The sequence below is a fragment of the Rhodamnia argentea genome, chromosome 2, assembly GCF_020921035.1.
Source record: "Rhodamnia argentea isolate NSW1041297 chromosome 2, ASM2092103v1, whole genome shotgun sequence".
Lineage (NCBI taxonomy): Eukaryota > Viridiplantae > Streptophyta > Magnoliopsida > Myrtales > Myrtaceae > Rhodamnia > Rhodamnia argentea.
In genome coordinates this window covers 5,432,631-5,457,181 of record NC_063151.1, presented here as the reverse complement: position 1 = coordinate 5,457,181, position 24,551 = coordinate 5,432,631, and the positions used below count along the sequence as shown (strand labels likewise).

General features: G+C 41.7%; 6 protein-coding genes and 1 pseudogene across 7 annotated transcripts; 5 read left to right on the top strand and 2 right to left on the bottom strand.

The window, feature by feature from the left end:
- Window positions 1-161: 161 nt before the first annotated feature.
- Window positions 162-971, bottom strand: LOC115749914 (protein NDR1-like). Its single transcript, XM_030686951.2, has one exon. It carries the CDS (start codon window positions 955-957, stop codon window positions 337-339), a length of 621 nt encoding a protein of 206 aa, XP_030542811.1. The 5' UTR covers window positions 958-971; the 3' UTR covers window positions 162-336.
- Window positions 972-2,055: 1,084 nt separating this feature from the next.
- Window positions 2,056-5,486, bottom strand: LOC115749962 (annotated as a pseudogene).
- A 1,697-nt stretch (window positions 5,487-7,183) lies between these two features.
- On the top strand, window positions 7,184-10,193 carry LOC125312451 (polyubiquitin). 2 transcript variants are annotated; one of them, XM_048274326.1, is made up of 3 exons: window positions 7,184-7,288; window positions 8,446-8,570; window positions 8,799-10,193. In XM_048274326.1, exons 2-3 carry the CDS (start codon window positions 8,446-8,448, stop codon window positions 10,045-10,047), a joined length of 1,374 nt encoding a protein of 457 aa, XP_048130283.1. In that variant the 5' UTR covers window positions 7,184-7,288; the 3' UTR covers window positions 10,048-10,193. The 2 variants fall into 2 exon arrangements, with proteins under 2 accessions (XP_048130283.1, XP_030542794.1); XM_030686934.2 differs by having other exon boundaries at window positions 8,446-10,193.
- Window positions 10,194-11,280: 1,087 nt separating this feature from the next.
- LOC125313816 (2S seed storage albumin protein-like) lies at window positions 11,281-23,632 on the top strand. Its single transcript, XM_048274387.1, has 2 exons — window positions 11,281-11,778; window positions 23,513-23,632. The coding sequence occupies exon 1, from the start codon at window positions 11,333-11,335 to the stop codon at window positions 11,756-11,758; it is 426 nt and encodes a 141-aa protein (XP_048130344.1). The 5' UTR covers window positions 11,281-11,332; the 3' UTR covers window positions 11,759-11,778; window positions 23,513-23,632.
- On the top strand, window positions 13,765-14,217 carry LOC125313922 (2S seed storage albumin protein-like). The gene has a single exon (XM_048275146.1). The coding sequence runs from the start codon at window positions 13,765-13,767 to the stop codon at window positions 14,215-14,217; it is 453 nt and encodes a 150-aa protein (XP_048131103.1).
- LOC115749909 (polyubiquitin 11) lies at window positions 19,920-22,094 on the top strand. The gene is given in 3 exon segments (XM_030686942.2): window positions 19,920-20,172; window positions 21,036-21,899; window positions 21,902-22,094. Coding segments are annotated over 2 exon segments (948 nt in total). The 5' UTR covers window positions 19,920-20,172; the 3' UTR covers window positions 21,986-22,094.
- Window positions 23,056-23,508, top strand: LOC115749961 (2S seed storage albumin protein). The gene has a single exon (XM_030687017.1). The coding sequence runs from the start codon at window positions 23,056-23,058 to the stop codon at window positions 23,506-23,508; it is 453 nt and encodes a 150-aa protein (XP_030542877.1).
- Window positions 23,633-24,551: the final 919 nt, after the last annotated feature.

Below are 24,551 nucleotides of genomic sequence, written 5' to 3'. Positions count from 1 at the left end.
AACATGACCAGATTCTCCTCTCGATGCAGTCTGTCCAGCGAGAATTGGATGAAGGTAAACAAAATTTACTCTGTTTGCAAAGACCAAGAATTTGAACCAGCCCGAAGAACTCACTGTAGAGATGGATAAGCACTGCATAACATGAGAACCAAACACCAGAATTCATTCGAATGTTTACTCAACTAAACCATCTGGAACCAATGATCTCTTCTATTCCATCAAATAAATTATTTCACAAGAAAACACTAACCAGCACCTGCCCACTATCAAGAAATACCAGAAAAATCAATCTCACTCTCGACCCTCCCCACACAAGGAAGAGTTTTAACTCAGCCCTTAGTCAAGCAAAATGATAGCTACAGCAACAACAGATATCCCCATCTGCCAAAAGCAACAACCCCCCGTATTCTTACCCACCCCAGACTTCAGCTTGATACCCTTCTTGGCCATCTTAGCACCCTCCGGATTGAGAGTCACATTAGCTCCCACCCTTAACTTATGCCTCTTGGTCTTCCAGAATATGATCTTGAACCTCACTGCAGTGGCCAAATCCACCCTAAAGACCGCAGACTCGTTCTTGGCCACAACATCAGTCCAATTCACCCCAAAAGTCTCCACACTTGCGTTCTTCTTGGCCGTCTTCTGATGCCCCTGTTTAAACCCAGGAATGGTCCTGAGCCACTTGGTCCGATTCGCATCGCCGTAGTAATAAACGGTGAGGTTCACGGCGTCGTAGTAGATGCCCTTGTCATTGTTGCCGTTGCTCAGCTTCACGTCCATGAAAATGGTGGTGTTCGTGGGAGTGCCCGCAGATCTGTTGAGCGCCGGGAGGTAGAATTGATAGATGGAGCAACTGGGCTTGGACGCGCGCAGGGTGAGCCACATGAAGAGAGACGAGAGGCCGGCGGTGAAGATGAAGCCGCAGCAGCACCGGCAACACGATTGGGCCTCCGACATGGTCGCCGGCGGCAGCGGAACTGGCGATCGTTGTCCTGCAGCGGAGAGCAAAGAACGAGCAAAGTGCGAGTGCGTCGAACTTGCCGCAGACAAATACAGACAGTCGACAGGGTCAGCTGTGCCCCGTTTACTTGGGGCTGACCATAACGTGGCGTGCGATTGGTGGGATAAACAACGTTGTTAAACTGTACCAACTGCAATAACGAGATATTTAAAGAAAACTGAAAGGTTGCCGATAACAAATCTAAGCGAAGCGGCCTGGTAATTACAATCTACGCAACGTAGCTCGTAAGGAAGCGACCATGACTTCGGATTAGGAAAAGTTTCGGGACCGATGATACCAATTCAGAAAGCTTCTTCCGAGCCATGTCGTGGCCGATCGAGGCCAACCATAAGTACCCATTTACGGACTTTTCGAACCTCAATATTCATTATTTACGCGTGTTTCGAGGCACTTTCTAATTTTTTTTGTCATTTTATAGCTGTTTTGTTAGGCTTCTATTTATTTTTCGAATTTTTCCAAGTTTCTTGTTGCATAACGTTGTCTTCGGATTTTCCGGTGTCGACTAGGGTTAGTGGGGTGTATATTTTCTATGTATCAAATAGTTTCGGGATAACGACGCAAATGGTACATGAATTTTCACTCAATTTGTGATGAAGCCCTTGCATTTATAATTTGTTCAATATGATTTTTGAACTTGAACCTAACATGTAATATTATCCTTACACTTTTGATTTGTTCATTATGATCCCTGAATTTTGGTACATGTTCAACGTGATTCATAAACTATATAAAGATGTTCAATATTATCGTTCTATTAATTCAATAGCAAGAATCATATTGAACAATTTGATTATGCACAAATAATTTAAAATTCACATTGAGCAAATTAAAATTTCATACATCGCATTGCACATTTGATCAAAATTCATAAATTTTTTGTGCCATTTTCCCATAATTTTCTGCTATATTTCACGTACTACGCGAAACAAAATTTCTCTATCGTATTTCCTTTCTTTTTGCTAGAACATTCTTCTGTCTATCGTTGCGTGTGTGGGCATGCGTGCCTCAGAGCCTATTGGCTGACGACGAATCCGTGTTTCATCATCACTTCTGCGCCACAACAAAAGAGCAAAAGAAGAAGAATCGAATCAAGAGTCCATTTGCAGTCATGCCGGATTCGGTTCGGCATAGAGCAACTGAATATGACGACTGAAATCTAAAAGCCTTCGGCATCAATACTCTCCCTCCAATACCAAAGAGAAAATACATCACTAAGAAGAGAAGAGAGGAGCTATTTGATACTCCCTTCCCTGAAACAGGGTGGACAAAAATGTCATAATGAACTGCAAACAGATGAGCTTATTCATCGTCTTTGTATGGGTACTCTTCCGGGGACCTGCTTCAGAAGTTTCGCCTGCAACTCATATGAATCGTCCCCTCGAAGCCCATCGTGGACCCATGTGACTTCAGTCCTCATGGATGCCTAGATATGAAAGTAATGCAAGTAGCATTAAATGTTAAGGTGAAGAGTAAGACCAAGTAACAATCTTTACCGTTGTTTAGGAATCGTAACATCATCTTCGAAAAAGTATATAGGTGCATCAGACCCACTCGAGCTACCCCAATGTTCAGATGAATAATCGTTAGTCTACAATGAATTGACCATTTATAACATTTCTCTGCTGAAACTAAATCAAACACGGTTTGACATAACTGAACTCTTAAGAAGTCAAAGCGACCAGTGGAAGTTTCCTAATGGATTAGGATTTAACAGTTTCCAGAATCCATACATAGCCCCCATTGCAATGCAACCGCAAAGTGTCAGACTGTGAGCGCATTTATGATTGCAAAGTACCGTTGCTATGGCGATTGTGCTTACCATCTCTAAGGCCCCTCTGATGACTCCACTTAAGACGTTGCAGTAATATAGGCCCCGGCATGTATCAGGAAGCTCCACAAGGTCTACCAGAGGATTGTCCTCCAAAACTTTACTGCAACAGGTTCCCTTGACATCCCAATTGGTCACGGATGCAGTGACTCCTAAGAACATCTTGAAACCCACCTGTACAGAACTGATTCAGTGAAACATAAACCTCAAAATGTACTTTCCAATTGTCAACAGTCCTGGTAGATATGCAAGCAAGGAAAATGAGTCATGTTGGAGAAAGAAACAGTCCCGCTACTACCCAATATTAACTAGTTAAACTACTGCAGCATAGTATATAGAAAACCGGGTCCAACCGATACTCTTCGTATGTCTAGAACTCATCTAGTATAAGCATGAAGTCTACAACTATTCTCGGGTGAATGAAACAGAGTAAACATTGGAACCTTAGCAATCATTTCAGCTGTCTCCTTGAAGTCAACACATCTGGAGATATTAGCCTTTGCTAGAAATTCATCAATCAATCTGGTGCCTATATTATAACCCCTGCAAGATGGGTAAAAAGTATAAAGAACATAATTAGTGAAGAACTGACAAATTTCAGCAATTTAGTAGAGTTCACTGCTAAGATGAATATCATGACAACAAGTATTTGACGCAAGCTACGACATTATAGTCTAGTTTTAAGACATTGAGCACTTGAGAACTAATACAAGACTGCTAAAAGGACAAAGAACATTATGAAGATGCTTTTATTTACATTAATACACAAGAAGTGCAAACACTGGTTTGCTGAGATTATGATAACAAAAAGAAACGTACATTTGATTGAGTTGTTTGTTGACTTCCTCAACCTCCTCCAGATCTGTAAGCAATTGACGCACAATTGCTCCATAGGTTAAAGTAAACAGCTCTGCATTCTGCAGCAAAAACATCTATCTAATTACCAACAAACAAAATGAGAAGTACCAGAGTTTATGTCCAATTTTGACGATTCTCTTTCACATACCGGAACACTAAAGGAAATGAAAGAGTCGCTCATCCCATAGATTGTCACCAAAACTCAAATCTAAGATAAATCTCAATCGCTTAGCCTCCTAAGAAAGCAAGAAACAAAGGTACAAATTAAAACTTATGCTAAATAGGGCACAAGAAACATTGGAGCCAACACAAGTGTTCTAGTAAAGGTCAATTTATGGAATCAATTCCAATATGAGTTACACAAGTAAAAGTAGAACCAATATCCCTAACTAATTTTAGGACCTGTCATCTGAGAAGTTGCAGAAATAGTTAAACGGAGTAGATTATGTACTTTCGGGTATAAGATCTACGTAGATGACCAGTCACCAGCGACTATAGAGCAGCAGATAATCCACTTCCCACGACTAACATTAGATTTTCTCCTCTCTTTTTTCCCGCTTTTTATGTTTATTGGCATCTTAGCAGCTTACTGGTTGGGAATGTAATACTCAAAAGATTTGCCTTACCACTCGCTCAACATTTGCAAAGATTGCATCACCAGATCGAGGGCCGACGGTGGGAATCGAGTGTTGAAGAGAGGTCAACTATGAACATCAGAGGTCTATTAACCAGCAAAACTAGCTCAGGTTGGATGATGAGTCACTAAAACCAGATTTGTTTGTATCATCTGCCAAACTGAAGGAGAAAAACTCCATTAGACAAACTGGAAGATAATGTGTCTCTCAGAGTATTCACGAATGAATGCTAGTCAAAATTTGCTATAGTGGCAGATTATGTATGGACTACTTCTCATAAAGCTTACAGATAGCACAACTGGCAACTGCCATGTTACAAAGACATAAGATTCCGTTCTTGGCATTTTCTTGGTTAACGATTTTCGCGGCTTCAATGACTCTGATTGAAGATTCTAAAGATCATCAGCTGCATGCTTTGATAGGATTTATGTTCACGGCATTGATGACAAGGTCCGTGTAAATTACTGATGATGCAAAACCGCCGGAAGAGGGTTGCAATTTTCTAATGAACTCGTCAAAAATTAAACTTTGATGAGATAATCACATCCCGGATCTGATGAAATAGGATGAGAAGAGACACCAATTACCCCACTTCACATTGTGAATAATGTCGAGCTGAACAACAGAGCTCAAGCTGAAAAACTGAAACTGAGAAATCCCAGTAAGGTAGTGGAATGAAAATCCCATGCGGAGGTTAACATCAAGAGAAATCCCAGAAACCTGAGGCATGAATAAGATCTCAGGAAAGGAGGAAAAAAACCTCAAAACGTTTCGAACCCGAACGGCAGTCGGAAAAAAGCTACAGGAATCACGCTTCAGATGTCGAGACGATCAGCAAATTCATCTTCAGTACTGAAATCTAGGACAACAAGACCACGCAGTTTTCGACGACACTGAAATAATCGAAGATTCGACTTACCAGCTCATGACCCGCGAATCCAATCCGAAAGAGATGATCTGCACCAGCTCGATCGACCGTAACCGTACGAATTTCGATTTCCCTCGTCCGGCGAGCGATGCTTCGGTTGGGCTTAACCGTGTCCCATAGAGATCCTGGGGCCATATGGCCCAGTAATCACCCATAGCCCTCTTCAACTCTTAATCCTTTTCGGACCATTCCGGGCGGCCTACAGTTTCGATATTGGATCGCACCTTATAAGGCGTGGTGTCATGTCGTATCGTATCGTGATATGTTTGAATCTCAACATCGAAAGTAACCCTTTCGGGGCCGCCTGTAGGCCTTGCGCCACAATAAATTGCCCAATTACATGAGCTTGAGTATTGGGCACAATCGACTCATGTGAGCCTAAATCATGTTGATTGTTAGGTCCAGCAGATCTCATATGAGTCCTACTGCGTGTATAATGGCAAATGTGGCTGGCTTTATTTCCTAAGAAAAATAATAGGCTTAGTAGGTCATCCAACCATCCAAGCTTCTATGAGCAAGAGAATGAATATTATGATTAGTGATAAATAGACTCGTCGAAATGGGTTGTGCGCTCTTTTTTTAATTCACATTTAATAGGTTGAGCTTATATTATATTCACTAAATAGGTCATGTACATATTTAGAATGGTAAAGTTCATAATAATAAGAATGTTAAGTGGATTCATAACTTACTTAAACAAAACCCACATTTACAACTCTCTTTCGTCCCCACTCAATCTCGCATTTGCTCGCTCTGCTTTCTCACTTTAGTTTGGGTATGTTTTTTCTTAGATTGAGTTAAGTATGGAAGTATTTTGGCAATATAAACCGGGTCGAATATGAATTCGGTAAGTGTTTGATCAGTTATGAGTCACCGAATTTGTATTGCATGAAAATAAGTCAAACGAGTTAAATAAACCAATTCAAGTTGGATCATTTTCAACCCGACTTAATCGATCGATTTTGGCGAATGTAGCAACAAAATTTCAGTACCCACCCATCGGTGGCCGCGTTGGTTTGAGCCTAGTTCCTTTCACGAGAGGTTACGGGTTCGAAACTCGTAGGCGTCGGTGATTTAAGCGGGGGGTCGTGGCGGTGGGATGCTGCGCTAGCCCCCCCGAGGAATAGTCGTGCTCCACCGCCGGTTTGAGCCATAGCTCGCCGGCCGTGCGGACACCTCGGTTATAAAAAAAAAAAAAAAATTTCAGTTGGTCAAAAGATATCATCAGCAATCTGAAATTACATAAAAGTTGTGGATGGTAAGATAACATCATTCAACAAAGGTCCCCACCGGCCACCATTAAAATGTGAAGATATGCCCAACTTTGTTTGGAAGGCAAGAATAGTTTCGAATTTTATACTCCGAAACTCGTCTTCTCTTTATTCGTTCCCGTAGCAATAAGAAAAAGTATCTTTTCTCTCATACTTGTTTGTCAAGAAAAGAGGAAATTGTCTTAAAAATCATAATTTAGGATGTGTTTGTTTCAGTAAAATTATTTTTTTGAGAATTGATTTTTTGTACCTTCACTAGTTTGGTTCCTCGAAAATGACTTAGTCAATGAAAAACATTTTCGATCAACGAAAAATTTATGCAAGAAATTAAAAAAACGAATCTCTATATCTAAATAGGTGAAAATACTTTCCAGAGTTGCTCCATCTCATTTTTTTTTTATTATACGATTTATTTTAAATTTATAATTTTTTACTATTATTTTAATGTGCAATTATGTTATATTACGAATTAAAATGGGGAGGTGTAAATTATCTGTACATTGGTCGATGGATACGATCCGCGCGTCGTGGACGTCCACCGCTAGGAGCGCGTGGGGTGCGGAAAAGCACGAGCCGGGTCTCGGAAACAACGCGCCGCCTCGGTCTCGCCGTAGAGAAGATGCTGGATTCTAAAGGCACTATAAATAGGGGACCCAAACCCCATCGGGGGGTATTCACAATTTCTTCGACGCCCTTAACAAAATTCTCTCTCTTCCGCCGATCTCTTGATCAGATCTCTTTTTCAAGGTAATTTCTCTCGATTCTCTCCTTCAGAATACAAAAGATCTTGATCTTGATTGTTTCTGCTATTTCGATTCAATCGTTTCTTCCTCTGGATCTAGAGAGGTGCCGATCTGCTTTTCTCATCTAGATGCTCGGCTTTCTGGTTTGGGATTAGGTTGTTCAGCTTCTTCTTCAGGTAGATTGGTGCTCCTGCGAGGCTCGATTCGTTGGCCTTGCGTGTCTCGGTCTTCTCTTGACGAATCTAGGCGTCTTCGAAGCTGGTTTTCTGTTTCAATTGTTTGTTCTTGTAGGTGTAGAGCGAGAGCTGTGCTAAGTTTTTACGATTGATTGAGATTTGGTCTCGCTTTTGCTTTGGAAGATGCCACCAATTGTATGCCAAGTGGATCCGATCTGCTTTCTCGTCCTGATGCTTGTCCTTCTTCCCCAAAATTGGGTTTTTGGAATTTTCTTTTTCGTACATCCGCACTCTTATGAAGGTTGCGTCTAGGGAATGCTTTGACCTTGGCTTTGCATGTGCCAACTTTTAAAAGGAAGCTGAGTTCGTAACCTTTGTTGATGATGTGATTTTAGCTAATCTCGAATGTTGTGTACACCTGTTGCTTGCGTCTTTCGTCTAGTTTCGATATCTGATGATTTTGTTGGACCCATGATGATAGTCAGGCCTTGTCATTTAATAACAGTACCTAGAGTATTGTTGTCTGAGATGATGTCTGTTTTGTTTATTTATTGGTTGGCGTTATAGATTGTAGCTCTTTGACTTCTTGTTATTACCTGCTGTTTCTTGCAATTATAGCACCACACATTGGGTTTGTGTATTTATATATTGATTTTCGCTATGGGATATGGCGTTTTGATCTGTCTTGTTTGGTGCTCCGAATTCGATAATTGGTTTCTTATTTTGAAGTGTCTTTGTGGAAGAATGTAGTTCTGCTATATACATTTCACTCAACAGTGTGGTCTTTTTATATTCCAATTAGTGCAGATCCTGCATGCGATTAAGTTGTACATGGAAGTAAAGCTTCAAAGAGTGTAGAACTGAATCCGACCTTGCTTGTTTACCTGCTGTTTCTTGCAGTTATAGCTTAACACATTGTTTTCTCTACTTGTGTGGATCTAATCTTGTTTCGTATATTGTCTAATTATTTCCTTGAATCTTTCAGATGCAAATCTTCGTGAAAACTCTTACCGGCAAGACCATCACCCTTGAGGTTGAGAGTTCAGATACAATTGACAATGTAAAGGCCAAGATCCAAGACAAGGAGGGAATTCCCCCTGACCAGCAGAGGCTCATCTTTGCTGGCAAGCAGCTCGAGGATGGGCGCACTTTGGCGGATTACAACATCCAGAAGGAGTCGACCCTACACTTGGTTCTTCGCCTTAGGGGTGGCATGCAGATCTTTGTGAAGACCCTCACGGGCAAGACCATTACCCTCGAGGTTGAAAGCTCTGACACGATTGATAATGTTAAGGCCAAGATTCAAGACAAGGAGGGGATTCCCCCAGACCAGCAGAGGCTCATCTTTGCCGGCAAGCAGCTCGAGGATGGGCGCACTTTGGCTGATTACAACATCCAGAAGGAATCAACCCTACACTTGGTTCTTCGCCTTAGGGGTGGCATGCAGATTTTTGTGAAGACCCTCACGGGCAAGACCATTACCCTTGAGGTTGAAAGCTCTGACACGATTGATAATGTTAAGGCTAAAATCCAGGACAAAGAAGGGATCCCCCCAGACCAGCAGCGGTTGATCTTTGCTGGCAAGCAGCTTGAGGATGGACGCACCCTGGCTGATTATAACATTCAGAAGGAATCCACACTCCATTTGGTGCTTCGTTTGAGAGGTGGCATGCAGATCTTTGTGAAGACCCTCACTGGTAAGACAATTACTCTCGAGGTCGAGAGTTCTGATACCATTGACAATGTGAAGGCTAAAATCCAGGACAAAGAAGGTATCCCCCCAGACCAGCAGCGGTTGATCTTTGCTGGCAAGCAGCTCGAGGATGGCAGGACCCTTGCAGACTACAACATCCAAAAGGAATCCACCCTTCACCTGGTCCTTCGTCTGAGAGGAGGAATGCAAATTTTTGTCAAGACCCTTACTGGGAAAACAATCACTTTGGAAGTTGAGAGCTCGGACACCATCGATAACGTTAAAGCAAAAATTCAGGACAAGGAAGGCATTCCCCCGGATCAGCAGAGGCTTATTTTTGCTGGGAAACAGCTAGAAGATGGTAGGACTTTGGCGGATTACAACATCCAGAAAGAGTCCACTCTTCACTTGGTTCTGCGCCTGCGGGGAGGGATGCAGATATTTGTGAAGACTCTTACCGGCAAGACTATCACGTTGGAAGTTGAGAGCTCGGACACGATCGATAATGTCAAAGCGAAGATACAAGACAAGGAAGGCATTCCCCCAGACCAGCAGCGGTTGATTTTCGCGGGGAAGCAACTCGAGGATGGCCGGACACTTGCCGATTACAACATTCAAAAGGAGTCGACTCTCCATCTTGTCCTCCGTCTGCGTGGTGGGATGCAGATATTTGTCAAGACCCTGACTGGAAAGACCATCACTTTGGAGGTGGAGAGCTCAGACACCATTGACAATGTGAAAGCGAAGATCCAGGATAAGGAGGGCATCCCACCGGACCAACAGAGGCTGATATTTGCCGGGAAGCAACTCGAAGATGGGAGGACTCTGGCTGACTATAACATCCAGAAAGAGTCGACCCTGCACTTGGTCCTCCGTCTCCGTGGTGGTTTCTGAGTTTGCATGCCACCAAATGGTTTTCATACGTTCAAGCTTGTCTGTCTATTTAGGTTCGTTTGCCATAGTTTTAAGTTATGATGTCTTCTGATGGATTGCTTTGGAACATATTGTGAGACTCTTTAGTGTGATTGCCTATTTACTCCCGTCGGTGCTGCTACAATCTCTCTTTTTGCGCCTTGGATCTTTCAGGATTTTCAGTCTCTACATCCACCTGCGGAAACAATATAGGGAGATGGTTTAAAATTTGTCATCATTTTTATGGAGGGCAAGCGTGAATATCACTGCAAAGTTGTCAATCAGAGTGTTTGAATAGGGACAGAAGTACGTCGCCGACAAGTCAGGTTTAAATTTAGGCGACGGGTTTAAATTTATCTCAAAACAAGACTATTGTATGGAAGTGCCAAAATAATAGAGAGATGCTTTTGGGCCACTAGTGTTCCAAAAATGTCGAGAAATAAAGTCTCTTGACAGTCTTTTTTATCTTAAAAAAAAATAGAATTTAATTCTATTTCTTGTATAAACCAAAATGCAGCGTCACTTGGTTAATATACAGTTGCAAATATGATTGGCTCCTCCTACTTTTCTCCATTACTATGATCGACTCACCCTACAATGTGAGTGAAAAGTTGTGATTTTACGTAGAGATTGTGAGTTTACCATTATTTTCTCTTCTCATAATCTCTTAACATTCGGCTATTCGAGCATACGAACTGATGAGACAGAGTATCCTTCTTTATTTGCTCCTTAACCAAAGGGGACCGGCTTCGACCAAAAAAAAAAAAAACGGGGGACCGGTTCTTTGGCGCCAATTCCACGTGGAAGTAGAGACGCAACAAAAGCGCCAATGAAAATGGAGGACCAGCTATAGCATCTTCACCTCCACTTCACTTCTTGTTTCATCCAATTCATTAACTAGCGTGTGGCTATTCAAACGCAAAAAAACTCACAAATGAAAATTCAAAAGATTAGGTCGAAGTGTACCTATTCAACCGGCGTCATCACTAGCTCCAACAGAACAAAAATCATAATTTCGACAGATTGATCTTTCGAGGTCAAACTTTAAACCATTCAAACGCATCGTTTTCTCCAACAAACCCGTTCCAAGAAAGAATAATATAACCAAACCCTAAAGCCTCGAAAATATCCCCGTGCCTTCGATGTACTACTCTACACGTGTGCAAATGCTACTGCTGTAGACTCCTCTATAAATACCACTGCTAGCCGCCTATCCTTCTTACCAAAACGGACAAAACCATCTTCACAATCCTCTCTCTTGTGAACAATGGCGAACTTTGCAACCCTAGCAGCTATCTTTGCAGGCCTCCTGGTGATGTCCCACGTCGCCTCGGCCCACCGGACCATAATAACCACGGTTGAGATCGACGAGGACGACGAGAGGCGCGGAAGTGGGAGCTGCCACGAGCAGGTCCAGACGGAAGGCCTCGAGCAATGCGAGCAGCTGTTCCACGACATTGGCCAAGGTGGTAGCCAACTGATGGAGTCGCAGCACTTCAGGCCGTGCTGCCAGGAGCTGCGGCAGGTGGAACAGCAGTGCCGGTGCCGAGGAATTAGGCAAGTCGTAAGGGAGGAACAGAGCGAGTTCAGACACCAGGGAATGCAGAGGGTGGTGAAATCGGCTCGGGAATTGCCTTCGGCGTGCGGTTTTTCGAGCCCTCATCATTGTGAGATCAGAGCCATTTGGTTCTGAAACCCTAATCAGCTAGCTTGCTTGCGTGGGCATTAGAAGATGGAGATGGTGTTAATAATGAGATCTAGTTCACTCTCATCTCTCTGTCTTTTAGAGTTAGGAGAGCTTTTAATCCACGCGATCGCGTGATAGTTTCGATTTGCATTTCGACCGGGAGCGGCAGGTGAGGCTTTTGTAGGTTCTCATCATCTCTCATGAAATAAAATGGGTCATTTTCTTTTGACGTGATTATTAGCTCTAATTGCTTATACTTGTCGACTTTGGTTGCTTCTATCGTAGCTCAACGATACATAAAGAAGTAGGTAATGAAATTTATATCATTATCTATGACATTATGCACGCACTTAACTCTAAAGAGTTGGATTATCTATCTATAAAGAAACGAGAGTACCGCTAGATATGCTAAGATTTTTTACTAAACCGTGTTTACTAAATGATGTGTCGATCGATCATTTGAAGAAGTGATTATTAACCGCATGTATGCTAGTTGTCTAAATTATCAATCAACGATTTGACACACTTGGTAATAAATATATTTTGATGAGAAGTATTTAAAACATCCATCACTATTCAGAAAGAAACTAGGTTTCTGATTATCCTTTACTTCTTATTCGTGTGGTTTGATAACTGGCATCCCCGTGGGTTCTTGTCTGAATTGTATCCTTTAAGAGTTATATATGATTCAAGGTTGGGATTGTTTGCTCAAGCAAGAGATGTCATTTGAAGATTGAATGAGGTTAGTGAAGCGTATCAAAAACTGAAGAAGACGGGCAGAAAAACCTAGAAAGCTTGCTTCGATAGCGGGTTTGAATCTTGATACGGTCCACCTTTCAAAACATCATGAGAAATAAGAAAAAGAATTTATCTAAAGAAATTAGAGTAAATCCGAGCAAGATGCGCATTGCGGGAGGAAGATGATGTACATCATATTCCTCAAGTAGTTGCCCAATGCAACATTTAACATGTTTACCGCATTGCAGGTTCACGTTTGAATTCATGGATATCATTGCGCATTGTTACGTACAAATTGTGTATTCATAAGGAAATACATCGTATTACTCAAGTAGTTACTCAATGCAACATTTTGAATGCAGCTTCTATAGAGAGAATTCACTGTCCGTCTATTAAATAATTTCCTAAACAGTATATTTATTTCTTTACGAAAGATAAATTGATCTTGATTTACTATGCTTTCGGCAATATCCTCACTTATTTGTTTTCCCTCTTAATCCTTGAGCGGAACTTGTGACATTAACTTGACTTGTCCGGTATCGATTGGTTAGCTTTACGTTATCCGACCGAATTATAACAGAGAAATGAATTTAGTCTAATACGCAAAAAGTTGACTCAAAATATCACCTAACTATTATACTAAAAAGAATGGATCTTTTACTCACTCCATTTCATTTAATATCTTTATAATGTTAAATCTCATGTAAGTCAAATTCTGAACACGGACAATGAGCGCGCAATTTTTTTTGCCCTTTAAGAATAACAGAAAAGCTTCTTCACCTCCATCCCCTAACATTTCTGAAACATGCTTCTCAATTTACGATTCACTCCATGAAGGTAAACATTAACAACAACAATAAGAATAACAATGATAAAGCTAACCTGCTTATGATCTCTTTACATTAAAAAGTAAGTCAAATGAATGTTGTTGCGGTTGTTTCCAGTCCACCAAGTGTGCAGCTCCCTTCTTTTGTCTGACCACTTCATTCGCTTTCTTTCATGCGAAAACTGCAGTTCAGCTACGAATTTGGAGAGTAAAGATGCTTACTCCAACTGATCAGCAGATCTTTAAGCTGATACCGAGTCAAAAAAAATGACCAAGCGAAACCCTTGCGAACCAAACTGATGACAAATTCCACCATCTCCGCGTAACTCCACATGTAAACCCTACAATCCATCCCCTATAAATACCCTCATCGTCTCTCAATCGCCATAGCAAACAAAACGTATATCAGATATCAAGATTTCTCGCTCTCGCTCTCTTGTGACAAACAATGACGAAGCTTGCGACCCTCGCAGCAATCTTTGCGGCCTTCCTACTGATGTCCCATGCCGTTGCGGCCCACTGGACCACGATAACCAGCGTCGAGATCGACGAGGAAGGACCGAGGAGTGGCCAGAGCTGCCACGAGCAGCTCCAGCGGCAAGATCTCGACCACTGCGAGCATCTATTCGAGGACATCGCCCACGGTGGCGGAGGGGGCGGCGAGAGGGAGCGGACGGAGCTGTCGGAGAACCTGTGGCCATGCTGCGAGCAGCTCAGGCAGGTGCACGAGGGGTGCCGGTGCGAGGGGATAAGGCACATCGTGAGAGAGCAACAGGGCGAGTTCAGCGGCGAGGGGAGCCACGAGGTGGCAAGGTCAGCTCGGCACTTGCCTTCGACTTGCGGGTTCGGTCCTCAGCACTGCGAGATCAGAGCCGCTTGGTACGGAGCCGTTTCGGTTTAGGAGATGAAAATGGGGCATGAGATGTTAATAATATACAGTTCACTCTAGTTCTCACGGTTTATAGTAATTAGAGTGTACGAGAGAGTTCAAAATTAATCCGCGCAATCATTCAGGGCTGTCATTTGGGTCGGTTCTCGAGTTTTCGTGAGGCTTTTGCAGGTTCTCATGTAATAAAAATCCGTTTCAAGTTATTCTATATATATATATATATATATATATATATATATATATCAGTCTTCGTTAATGTTTGCAACCTATCTCATGGGGAGTTAGCTGCACCCACGAATGTCTACTTGGTTATATCCTTTCGTTTTAAGATTAGCATTTTTCAACATTGTACCATGTGAGATCCACTGCATGGTACACAACCGAACCCCACATCTGATTTGATTGAAAAAAAAAAAAAATTTGATGACATTTCAAAATTTCCTTTTCAAAATTTAACAGCATTGATTTGACGAGTCCGTCGAAATCACTGATGATGCAAAACTGCAGGAATTTGTAAAGATTTAATGAATCGGAAAGAGGGTTTGCATTTTAGCACATTCAAATATTCAATTATTGCGCCTTCCTGATTTGTCGACGATGTCGCGCTGAACAACAAAACTCATGCTGAAAAAACTAAAAATTGGAAAATCCCCGTAACCTGATGCATGAACGATGTCTCAGGGAAAAGAAAGAAAACAAGTGTGTGGTTGGAGTAGGCTTCTCTTCCTCGCTGCGACCACCTACGACGTCCCCGGATCCATCAAGAACAACTAGACCCCGCCTTCGAAGGAATAGCTCCAGGCCCTCGAAGACTACCTCAAATCCGTCCGCCGCACGCCCTTGAACAAGTCCATCGGTTCAGACCCCACTTTCGATCTCGACCGAGAATTCATTTCCGATGCTGTCGAGATTCAGTGGGATCCGAGTTCTCGCGTGATTCGGAACAAAACCGCAAGGTATTTGTTTGCCTGAGGGTTTTCCACAGTGTAGGCAAGATTCTTTTGGCTCCGTTTTGTTCCGGCTCGTCGATGCAGGCGCCACGGCTAAAGCTAAACCCATTTTCAGCCACATGAAGAAGTGAGGTGATTCAATTCACATAATGTGTCTTCTCCTTTGGCCCAAAATGAAGGAAGGGATAAATAAAGATGATGGAAATTACGCCAGAGTGAGGACCAAAGCTCAAATTTTCCTCTTTTTCTTTTGTATTTATAAAGTGAATTAGACGCATAATGCCCTTTCATGTAAATGAGGTTTGGATATAAATGAAGTTGGTTTCTGGAGTCACTTTCGGATTGATTCAATTAGGATGAGTTGACTCTTGGGCATTCTAAGAGTTTGTGAATGTGATGTGTTGGATAATCTTCGTCCCCAGTCCATTATCGTTCATCTGGTTTTCATTTCTGTAAAGGGTTTTGGCCAAACCCAAGATAGGAGGAGCTTCTCGCTGTGCAAGCTGCGAAATGTGGAGTAGTTCGTGCCCAGTCTTTCAGGTTAAAGATGGAATTCTTTTTCCCCGGTTCACCTCCTCAGCTGCAAAATATAGGTAGGATGGCAAGAAATCGCAATGTTTTATCCGCATCATATTCTGGTTTTGATGATCAGAACTGTTTTTGACAGAATCCGATGGCAACTATCTATCTACGGAATAATTGTGATCATCGAAAAAATAGTTTTTTTTTCTTGACATCTATGGAACTGAATATGAGTACGAAGAAGGACAATTACATATTTTCATAAATCAAAATGGACAGCATCTTGGGCAAAAATAATTTGATTTGAACTCTCGAGATCAAACTTGGATGTGAAGCTGATACGACATTTACAAGCAGGGTCTCTAGTTACATAAGGACGATTACATATTTTCATAAATCAAAATGGACGGCATCTTAGGCAAAAATTCTCTAAAACAACGTACACAAAAGAAGAGAGAACTTAAAACCTGAAAGAAATCATAAAAAGACGCACGACCTAAAGTACCTTCCCAAGCGAAAAAAAAAGGCTTAGCAGAAATATTTTCCTCCACAGCTTGGCAGCTCAAACTACCAGTTCCAGTTTGACCCAAAAAAAAAAAAAAAAACTACCAGTTCCAGCATCAAAAACCCTGTTCTTGAAGTCATTGCTGCTTGAGACTTCACTTTCATCAACCCCAATAGCAAGACAACAATTTTCTGAAATCTTTCGTATTGCCATTGGACTTCTCTTCATGTAGGACCTTGTGGTGAGATGAAGCACTGTTCAGCGAGTAACTCTTCAAGAGTCTTGGCCGGCCCAACCCGCTTGTGATTGATAAATGAGTTATGGCACTCGTGAGAAGAATCTAAAATTTGAAAACACAGAGAAAGCAGGTGAGATCAAGCCAAGGCAAGAAGCGCGATGAATTCTACAGTAACTAGAACAGGGAACCAGAACCCAGAAACAAAAGCCGAAAAAGGAATGGAGGAATCAAACCAAACCCCGTTGAAAAGCCAAGTCCGTATCAACCGTCGCTCTCTCTGGCACACCCTCTAGTCCCCAGATTTTATAGATCTTTCGACTTGTTATCTGGGGCTTAAAAAATATGAGATAAAACCAAGTGCGATTTCTTGCAGCCCTTTTTTCAGCCTGACAACTATCAAAGGAGAGAGGGAAAAAAAACACATTTCGGTTTTCATCTTTTATTTTTAAGTTGATCTGCCACGTAACACGTGTCATATTTTAAATGGTGCTGGTAAACCACGTAGGATGATGACTTGATCATCACTAACCACTGAATAATGTCTCTTATAACACAGTTAGAAAAAGCTACAGGAATCATGTCTCAGATGTCCAAACAATCAGAGCAAATTCATCTTCAAGACTGAAGTCTAAGACCCCAGACCACGCATTGATCGACCGTAACTTGCATTCGATCTTGATTTCCCTCGTCCGGACAGCGATGTTATGGTTGGGCTCCAGTGTGTCCCGTAGAGATTCATGGGCCAAAAGGCCCAGTAGTCACCCGCGGCCCACTTCAACTTTCAGTTACATCAACCGTTGGATTAGGAGTGTCTTACGTGTGTCCAATCCAATCCGACGATGCGTGTGAATTAAAGTTACATGAGCCGAGTTGGTTCATTTCATTGTTATTTCGTCGTCTTGTCGACCTACTTCGTTGTCCGTGCATTTCATCAGTACTTACTTGATTATCAATATAATACTTCTATACAATAAGAGCCAAAGAGGCCAATAGGTCATCTAACCTCTCACGAGCGGCGATTATCAAAACAAAATCAAGGTTTGGCCCAAATATTCCCTAAATTTTAGGGTCGGGCCAAGCCGGATCAAGAAGGGTTAGGCCGGCGTGTGCCTTTTTGACAATCCTAATAAGAAGCCAGCAAATCATCCGACCTCTTACATGCCGCGATGGCAATTAGGATTAGTAATAAGGTTTTAGTTGGTCAAAAGTCATCATCACTAATTGTATATTTTTTTTAGGCCAAAAGAAAAGATTCCATCCATTAATCAAATAATAGCCAAGAGAGTTACATAAAATACTTCCAAGCTCCAAAATAACTCAATGAAAAAAAAAATACTATAAAGCAAATGACAAAGCATATTCTGCAGGCCATAGTTAGATGCACACTCTCATCCTTCAAAAAATAGAACCGTCACTATAAAACTTCGGTGGCCGATCATCAAAATCGGTGATAAGTACACATCGAGAACTCTCATATCAATTGCAACGGCTTGTGATACGTTTATAGGTTCGACATCCCTATCACCATCGCTGAGAAGTAAAACCAACATCGATATGTTGAAAGAGCACAGATTAGATACATACAAGGAACTCTCAAATTTTTATCTAGATCGAGAAAATAAAGTCCCTAAATCTAAATCTAAATCTAAATTAGAAGAGGAAAGCGACCTAATTTCAAAAAGTTTGTAGAGTCACATTACGAACATGACCAATTGCATGTGACATAACATCATTCAACCATGTCCCATCATCAAAAGTTAAGACGTACCAGATTTTGTCTAGCGGGTGGCAAAAATTAGGTTCGGAACGAATTTTATACTTGAAATAAAACCGAGCCGCTTGTCTTCTCTTTATATGTTCACATAGAAATAATAATAAAAAAATTGTATTACCTCTCATCGTGGTTCCCCGAGAAAAATCATAATTTTATTTTTTTAAATAGGAAGGGGCCCCACAGTAATGCCAAACCAACCAATCAAATTGATGACTTCTTACACACGGTGCTATTATAAATATAAAAAAATTGCAAAAAAAAAAAATTGGTTCGAAAAACGAAACTTTATTTAAGCGTTTGGAAATGATTTGTTTTGAAAAGTCGTCCAATTTTAAAGTTCTTCGGTTGGGTATAAGACAAGATAAGAGAACTTTCCAATTTTGCCCTCCAATCACGTGCCGAAAAGCTCCAGGGGTGCTGCATAGATCGTCACGAAATTATTGTTGTAATGAAGTTTTGGAGCTTTATTTTTTTCTAAGTCATTGTAAATGACAAATTTACACAAATGTATCCCTACAATGTATTAGACGGATGCTTTACTCTAGGACATTAAATCCAATTATTAATTTACTTAATATCCAAAAAAATAAATGAAGAGGCGTTTGAAATATACCAACGAAATGAAATTATGCTATAAGTCCAAATTTTGTATACTTTTTCTCATATACGTTCATATTTTATTAGGAATACAATGAGGAAGTATAAATTGTTTGTTCATATTTTATTAGGAATACAATGAGGAAGTATAAATTGTTTGTTCATTAATTTGTAGGAAAGTTTCAAATAAGGGCTTGAAGTACTTTTGTTTTCTCAAATAAGAACTTGTTGTAGATTTTATTTCAAATAAGAGTTTAAAGTACCCTCTCATTATTTCAAAAAAAGGGTCTAGCAAAAAGACATTTTTCGCCTTTTTTACTTTTTTGAGATATTTTTCCTTTTTGTCTTTTCTTTTTTCCTCCCCTCCCCCTTCCCCACACCAGCACCATAGCACGCGAATGGTGCTCGACATCTATTCTTTTCCGAGTTCCCAAAATGACCGCCATTGCGACGACGATGACGATGACGATGACGAAGCCGGACGTCATTCCCTCATCGGACTATCAAAGAAATCCTTAATGACTCGCTTTCCAATTATGATTCTTCTTCTCCTCCCCCACAACAGCGAACCCAACCATCCATCTGCCCCCGTGTCACCACCTCCACCCCCACCTCCACCACCTCGGCCCTCACTCTTACTTGATGATAAGCAGCCTACTTCTTTCGATTCTCGACTCAAATCTCTCGATTCCCTCATCCGGGCATCGTCTTCATCTAGGTAGCTGCTTTGCCGGAGGCCGATAATGGCTGGAGAAGGAGAGAGAAAAAAGAAAAGGAAAAAGAAAAAGGAAAAAAGAAAAAAGAAAAAAAAAAAGGGAAAGCACAAATAGAAAAAAATAAAAAATACAAAAAATAAAAAGACGAATATGCCTTTTATTAATGATAGTTTGAGCACTTTAAGCTTCTATTTAAAATAAAATTCACTTTAATTTTTATTTGAGGAAATGGTAGCATTTTAGATTATTAATTAAAAAATTTCCTTCGTCTTTGGATATCGGACAAGATGCGCGCGTGTAAAGTTAGGGGCGCGTGGGTGTAGAGGCAGCCCGGTCCACGGAAGGGAACCTAATCTTGGCGCGACTTGGATTCACACGGAACGACCCGGTCTCGGAAACAACGCGCCTCGGTCCCGCCGTCGAGAAGGTGCTAATCTTAAGGCGGCATTTAAGCCATATAAATAGGGGACCCAAACCCCATCGAGGGCTTCATAATATCTTCGACGCCCTCATAGAAATTCTCTCTTTCACCGATCTCTCATCAGCGTCTCCTCAGATCGATTTTTCAAGGTATTTCTCTCGATTCTCTCCTTCAGAATACGAAGATCTTGATCTTGATTGTTTCTGCTGTTTCGATTCAACCGTTTATTCCTCTAGATCGAGAGGTATACGAACTTTTCCTATTGATTCGAGGTTTGATCTGTTTTTTTCTTTCTTCCTCTGATGAATCTTCGGCGATGAGATTGTATCTGAAGATTACGCCAAATTACGGACCTCTGTGTGCTGAGTCGTATGATCTGCTTTTCTCTCATCTATCTGCGCGGCTTTCCTATTTGGGATTAGGTTCAGTTTCTTCGTCAAATAGATCGGTGCTCTTGTGAGGCTTAATGCTTTGGTCTTGCGTGTTTCGATATTCTCTTGACAAGTCTAGGTAGCTGGTTTTCTGTATCAATTGTTTGTTCTTTTAGGTGTAGAGCCGATTCGCGAGAAGTTTTTCTGATTCATCGAGCTTTGGTCTAAGCTTTTTGCTTGGAAGATGCCTCCAATTGTATGCCTAGTAGTGATACGATCTGCTTCCGTGTCCTGATGCTTGTCCTTCCTGCCTGAAATTAGGGTTTGAAATTTCTTCGTAAATCTGCACTCTTAGGAAGGCTGCGTCTTGGGGATTGTTTGACCTTGGATTTGCATGTGTGTAGATCTTTTAAAGGAAAGTGCTTCCATAGGGTTTGTGTGTTGGGAGCAGATGGTTGGTGTTTATCTATTGATTAGTGCTAGAGGTTCTGGCGTTTTGATCTGCCTTGCTTGGGTGCTCCAAGTACGATAATTATTTTCTTATTCTGGAAGTATCTTCCTGGAAGAATGTAGTGCTATAGCATTTCACTGAAGAGTCTGGTCTTTTTATATCCCTATTGGTGCAGGTCCTGCATCTAACCTGGCTTGTTGTTACCTGCTGTTTCTTGCAATTATGACATAACACATACAGCGTGTTTTCTATGTACATGTCTAATAATTTCCTTGAATCTTTTAGATGCAAATCTTTGTGAAAACTCTTACTGGTAAGACCATAACCCTTGAGGTTGAGAGTTCAGACACAATTGATAATGTAAAGGCCAAGATCCAAGACAAGGAGGGAATTCCCCCCGATCAGCAAAGGCTCATCTTTGCTGGCAAGCAGCTCGAGGATGGGCGCACTTTGGCTGATTATAACATCCAGAAGGAATCCACACTCCATTTGGTGCTTCGTCTGAGAGGTGGCATGCAGATCTTTGTGAAGACCCTTACTGGCAAGACCATTACCCTGGAGGTTGAAAGCTCGGACACAATTGATAATGTTAAGGCCAAAATTCAAGACAAGGAGGGAATCCCCCCAGATCAGCAGAGGCTCATCTTTGCAGGCAAGCAGCTTGAGGATGGCCGCACCCTGGCTGATTATAACATCCAGAAGGAATCCACACTCCATTTGGTGCTTCGTCTGAGAGGTGGCATGCAGATCTTTGTGAAGACGCTTACCGGCAAGACCATTACCCTGGAGGTCGAAAGCTCGGACACAATCGATAATGTTAAGGCCAAAATCCAGGACAAAGAAGGGATCCCCCCAGACCAGCAGCGGTTGATCTTTGCTGGCAAGCAACTTGAGGACGGTAGGACCCTCGCGGACTACAACATCCAAAAGGAATCCACCCTTCACTTGGTCCTCCGTTTGAGAGGAGGAATGCAGATCTTTGTGAAGACCCTCACTGGCAAGACCATCACTTTGGAGGTGGAGAGTTCGGACACCATTGACAACGTGAAGGCGAAGATCCAGGATAAGGAGGGCATCCCACCGGACCAACAGAGGCTGATCTTTGCCGGGAAGCAACTTGAGGACGGGAGGACTTTGGCTGACTATAACATTCAGAAAGAGTCGACTCTGCATTTGGTCCTCCGTCTCCGTGGTGGTTTCTGAGTTTCTGCGCCCGTGGGTCTTTTATGCAGTAAAGTTTGCCTCTTTCTCTAGTTGGGTTTCTTGGGTTGGTTTGCTATGGTTAAGTTATGATGTGTTCTGATGAAACAATTCTTCGAATAAATTTGAGCTCTGTAGTACTTTACCTATTCTTATAAATAAGTTGAATGATTAGTAGTTAATTCAATCTAATGATTTCTCTTCTTATGTTTTACGTATCACAAATCAATATATCAAAACTTTACCAAAAAAAAAAAAAAATCAATATATCAAAACATTTTCTTTTTTAGCATTCCCCGACCAATCGAAAATGACAGAAGAAATGTGTAACTAATTCCAAAAGAGGAAAATTAAGTTTTGATCCTCGACTTTCGTTCAATATGTCGTTCCGTGATACGCGCCGACATCGCTATGGTTATGAGGACAGCGGAAGACACCCTTCCCCGCGCGTTTAAGTGATTTTCTGTCATTATTAACCAATTTAGACCTGTTCAATGCAGGATTACTCTCTCCAACATCTGAAACTGAAATATCTGATCAGCCCCATCCGCCTTTGCGTTACGAGTTTAGCTCAAAACATGCCACCGTTCTCCCTCCATACAAGACGACACCACCGCATAAAAAAAAAAAAAAACCGACAAGAACCAAGATCCCGATGTCCTGACCATTTCGTTCTCCACGTAGTTCCCGTGCAATAAGTCACAAATTTGTTTCGTACAACTCATGAAAAAGCTTGTGACTACTCAAATGCAAAGAATCACAAATCAGAACTCGAGAGGTCAGGTCGAAGTGTACCTGTTGAAGAGGCGAAGTCACTCGCTTTAATAATTTTTTTTTCCTTAAATTTCGTTAGTCAAATGTTAAACCTGATCAAAAGCACCGTTTCCTCCGTTAGATCCGCCATCACAAAGAATCGGAAACTACGGAATCCTAAATGATCCGAAAATATCCCCGTATTTTCCGCTTACTCTGCCCATATGCACATCCAAAACCCATAAAACTCCCCTATAAATACCATAACTAGCCCACCCATCTCACTCACCAACAACACGGAAGCATCATCACAATTCTCTTCTCTTGTGAATCCACAAGCGGACCACCAACAATGACGAACTTCGCAACCCTCGCAGCCATCTTTGCAGCCCTCCTGGTGACGTCTCGTGTCGCCTCGGCCTACCGGACCACCATAACCACCGTCGAGATTGACGACGACAAAAACGAGAGGCGCGGAAGCGGGAGCTGCCACGAGCAAGTCCAAACGCACGGCCTCGAGCAATGCGAGCAGCTGTTCCACGACATTGGCCACGGCGGTAGCCGATTCGGCAGCAGCGAGAGGGAGCGAATGATGGAGTCGCATCACTTCAGGCCGTGCTGCCAGCAGCTGAGGCAGGTGGAAGAGCAGTGCCGGTGCCATGGGATTAGGCAGATCGTGAGGGAGGAACAGAGGGAGGTCAGGCGCGAGGGAATGCACAGGTTGGTGAGATCGGCTCGGGACTTGCCTTCGGAGTGCGGCTTTTCGAGTCCTCGTCAATGCGAGATGAGAGCCATTTGGTTTTGAAACCCTAGCTAGCTAGCTAACTTGCTTGTGCGGGCATTAGAAGATGGAGATGTTAATAACGATATTTAAGTTCACTCTCATTTCTCTGGCTTTTAGAGTTATGAGAACTCCTAATCCACGCGATCGTCCGATAATTTGATTCACGTTTTGGCCGGGAGCGGCAGGTGAGGCTGTTGTAGGTTCTCATAATCTCTTACTTAATAAACATATCTCATCTTCTTTTGACCCAACTATCGCTTTACTTGCTCATATTTGTCTTCTCTCCGGTTGTTTCTACCGTAGATTAACAATACATGAAGAAGTAGGTAATGAAATTTACAGTATCTAATGGTACGTCTAACATTACTTATCAATATCTCCAACTCCAAATAGTCGGCTTATCTACCTGTAAAGAAAAGAGTAACGCTAGCTATATGAAGACTTTGTATCGAACCGTATTTACTAAATGACGTGTCGATTGATCATTTGAAAGAGTCGAATGTTAAATGCGGTGTATGCGAGTGGTCTAAATTATCAATCAAAGATTTGGCACACTTAGTAATAAATTCATTTTAGTGAGAAGTAAGGTTATCTCTTTGCGGAAATAAGGTTATTCGATTTTGATTTACTATGCTTTCAACAGTGTTGTCACTTATTTGTTTTCCCTCTTAAGCCACGAGCAGAACTTCTGAAATTAACTCAACTTGTCCGATATCGATTGGTTAAATTTTTATTGGGTGACCGGATAATATGTGAAAGGCGAAATTAGTCTAGTGCGTAAAGTTGGCTCAAAATAGCATCCGATCACTGTACTAAAAGATAACTCTATAGTTTAACGCATATGCATAATCACTGTACCGGCATCGAGATCGATGAGGACACTTGTTTATGGAATTATATCCGACCGATTATTTTGCAATCCTTCTTAGCTTTTGTGAATGAAACTCCAAGAAGGTGAAAAGAAAGTGAAAAATAAAACGAACCTAACTACTATTTCTCCTACCAAAAAGAGCCAAATCGAAGGAACAAAATACCGACAAAATACTTCATTGTTTGGCCTTTTC

What these genes read in the sequence shown, in the direction of transcription:
- LOC125313922 (XM_048275146.1), top strand. Translation starts at nt 13,765, where the DNA reads ATGACGAAGCTTGCGACCCTCGCAGCAATCTTTGCGGCCTTCCTACTG.
- LOC115749961 (XM_030687017.1), top strand. Translation starts at nt 23,056, where the DNA reads ATGACGAACTTCGCAACCCTCGCAGCCATCTTTGCAGCCCTCCTGGTG.
- LOC125312451 (XM_030686934.2), top strand. Translation starts at nt 8,446, where the DNA reads ATGCAAATCTTCGTGAAAACTCTTACCGGCAAGACCATCACCCTTGAG.
- LOC125313816 (XM_048274387.1), top strand. Translation starts at nt 11,333, where the DNA reads ATGGCGAACTTTGCAACCCTAGCAGCTATCTTTGCAGGCCTCCTGGTG.
- LOC115749914 (XM_030686951.2), bottom strand. Translation starts at nt 957, where the DNA reads ATGTCGGAGGCCCAATCGTGTTGCCGGTGCTGCTGCGGCTTCATCTTC.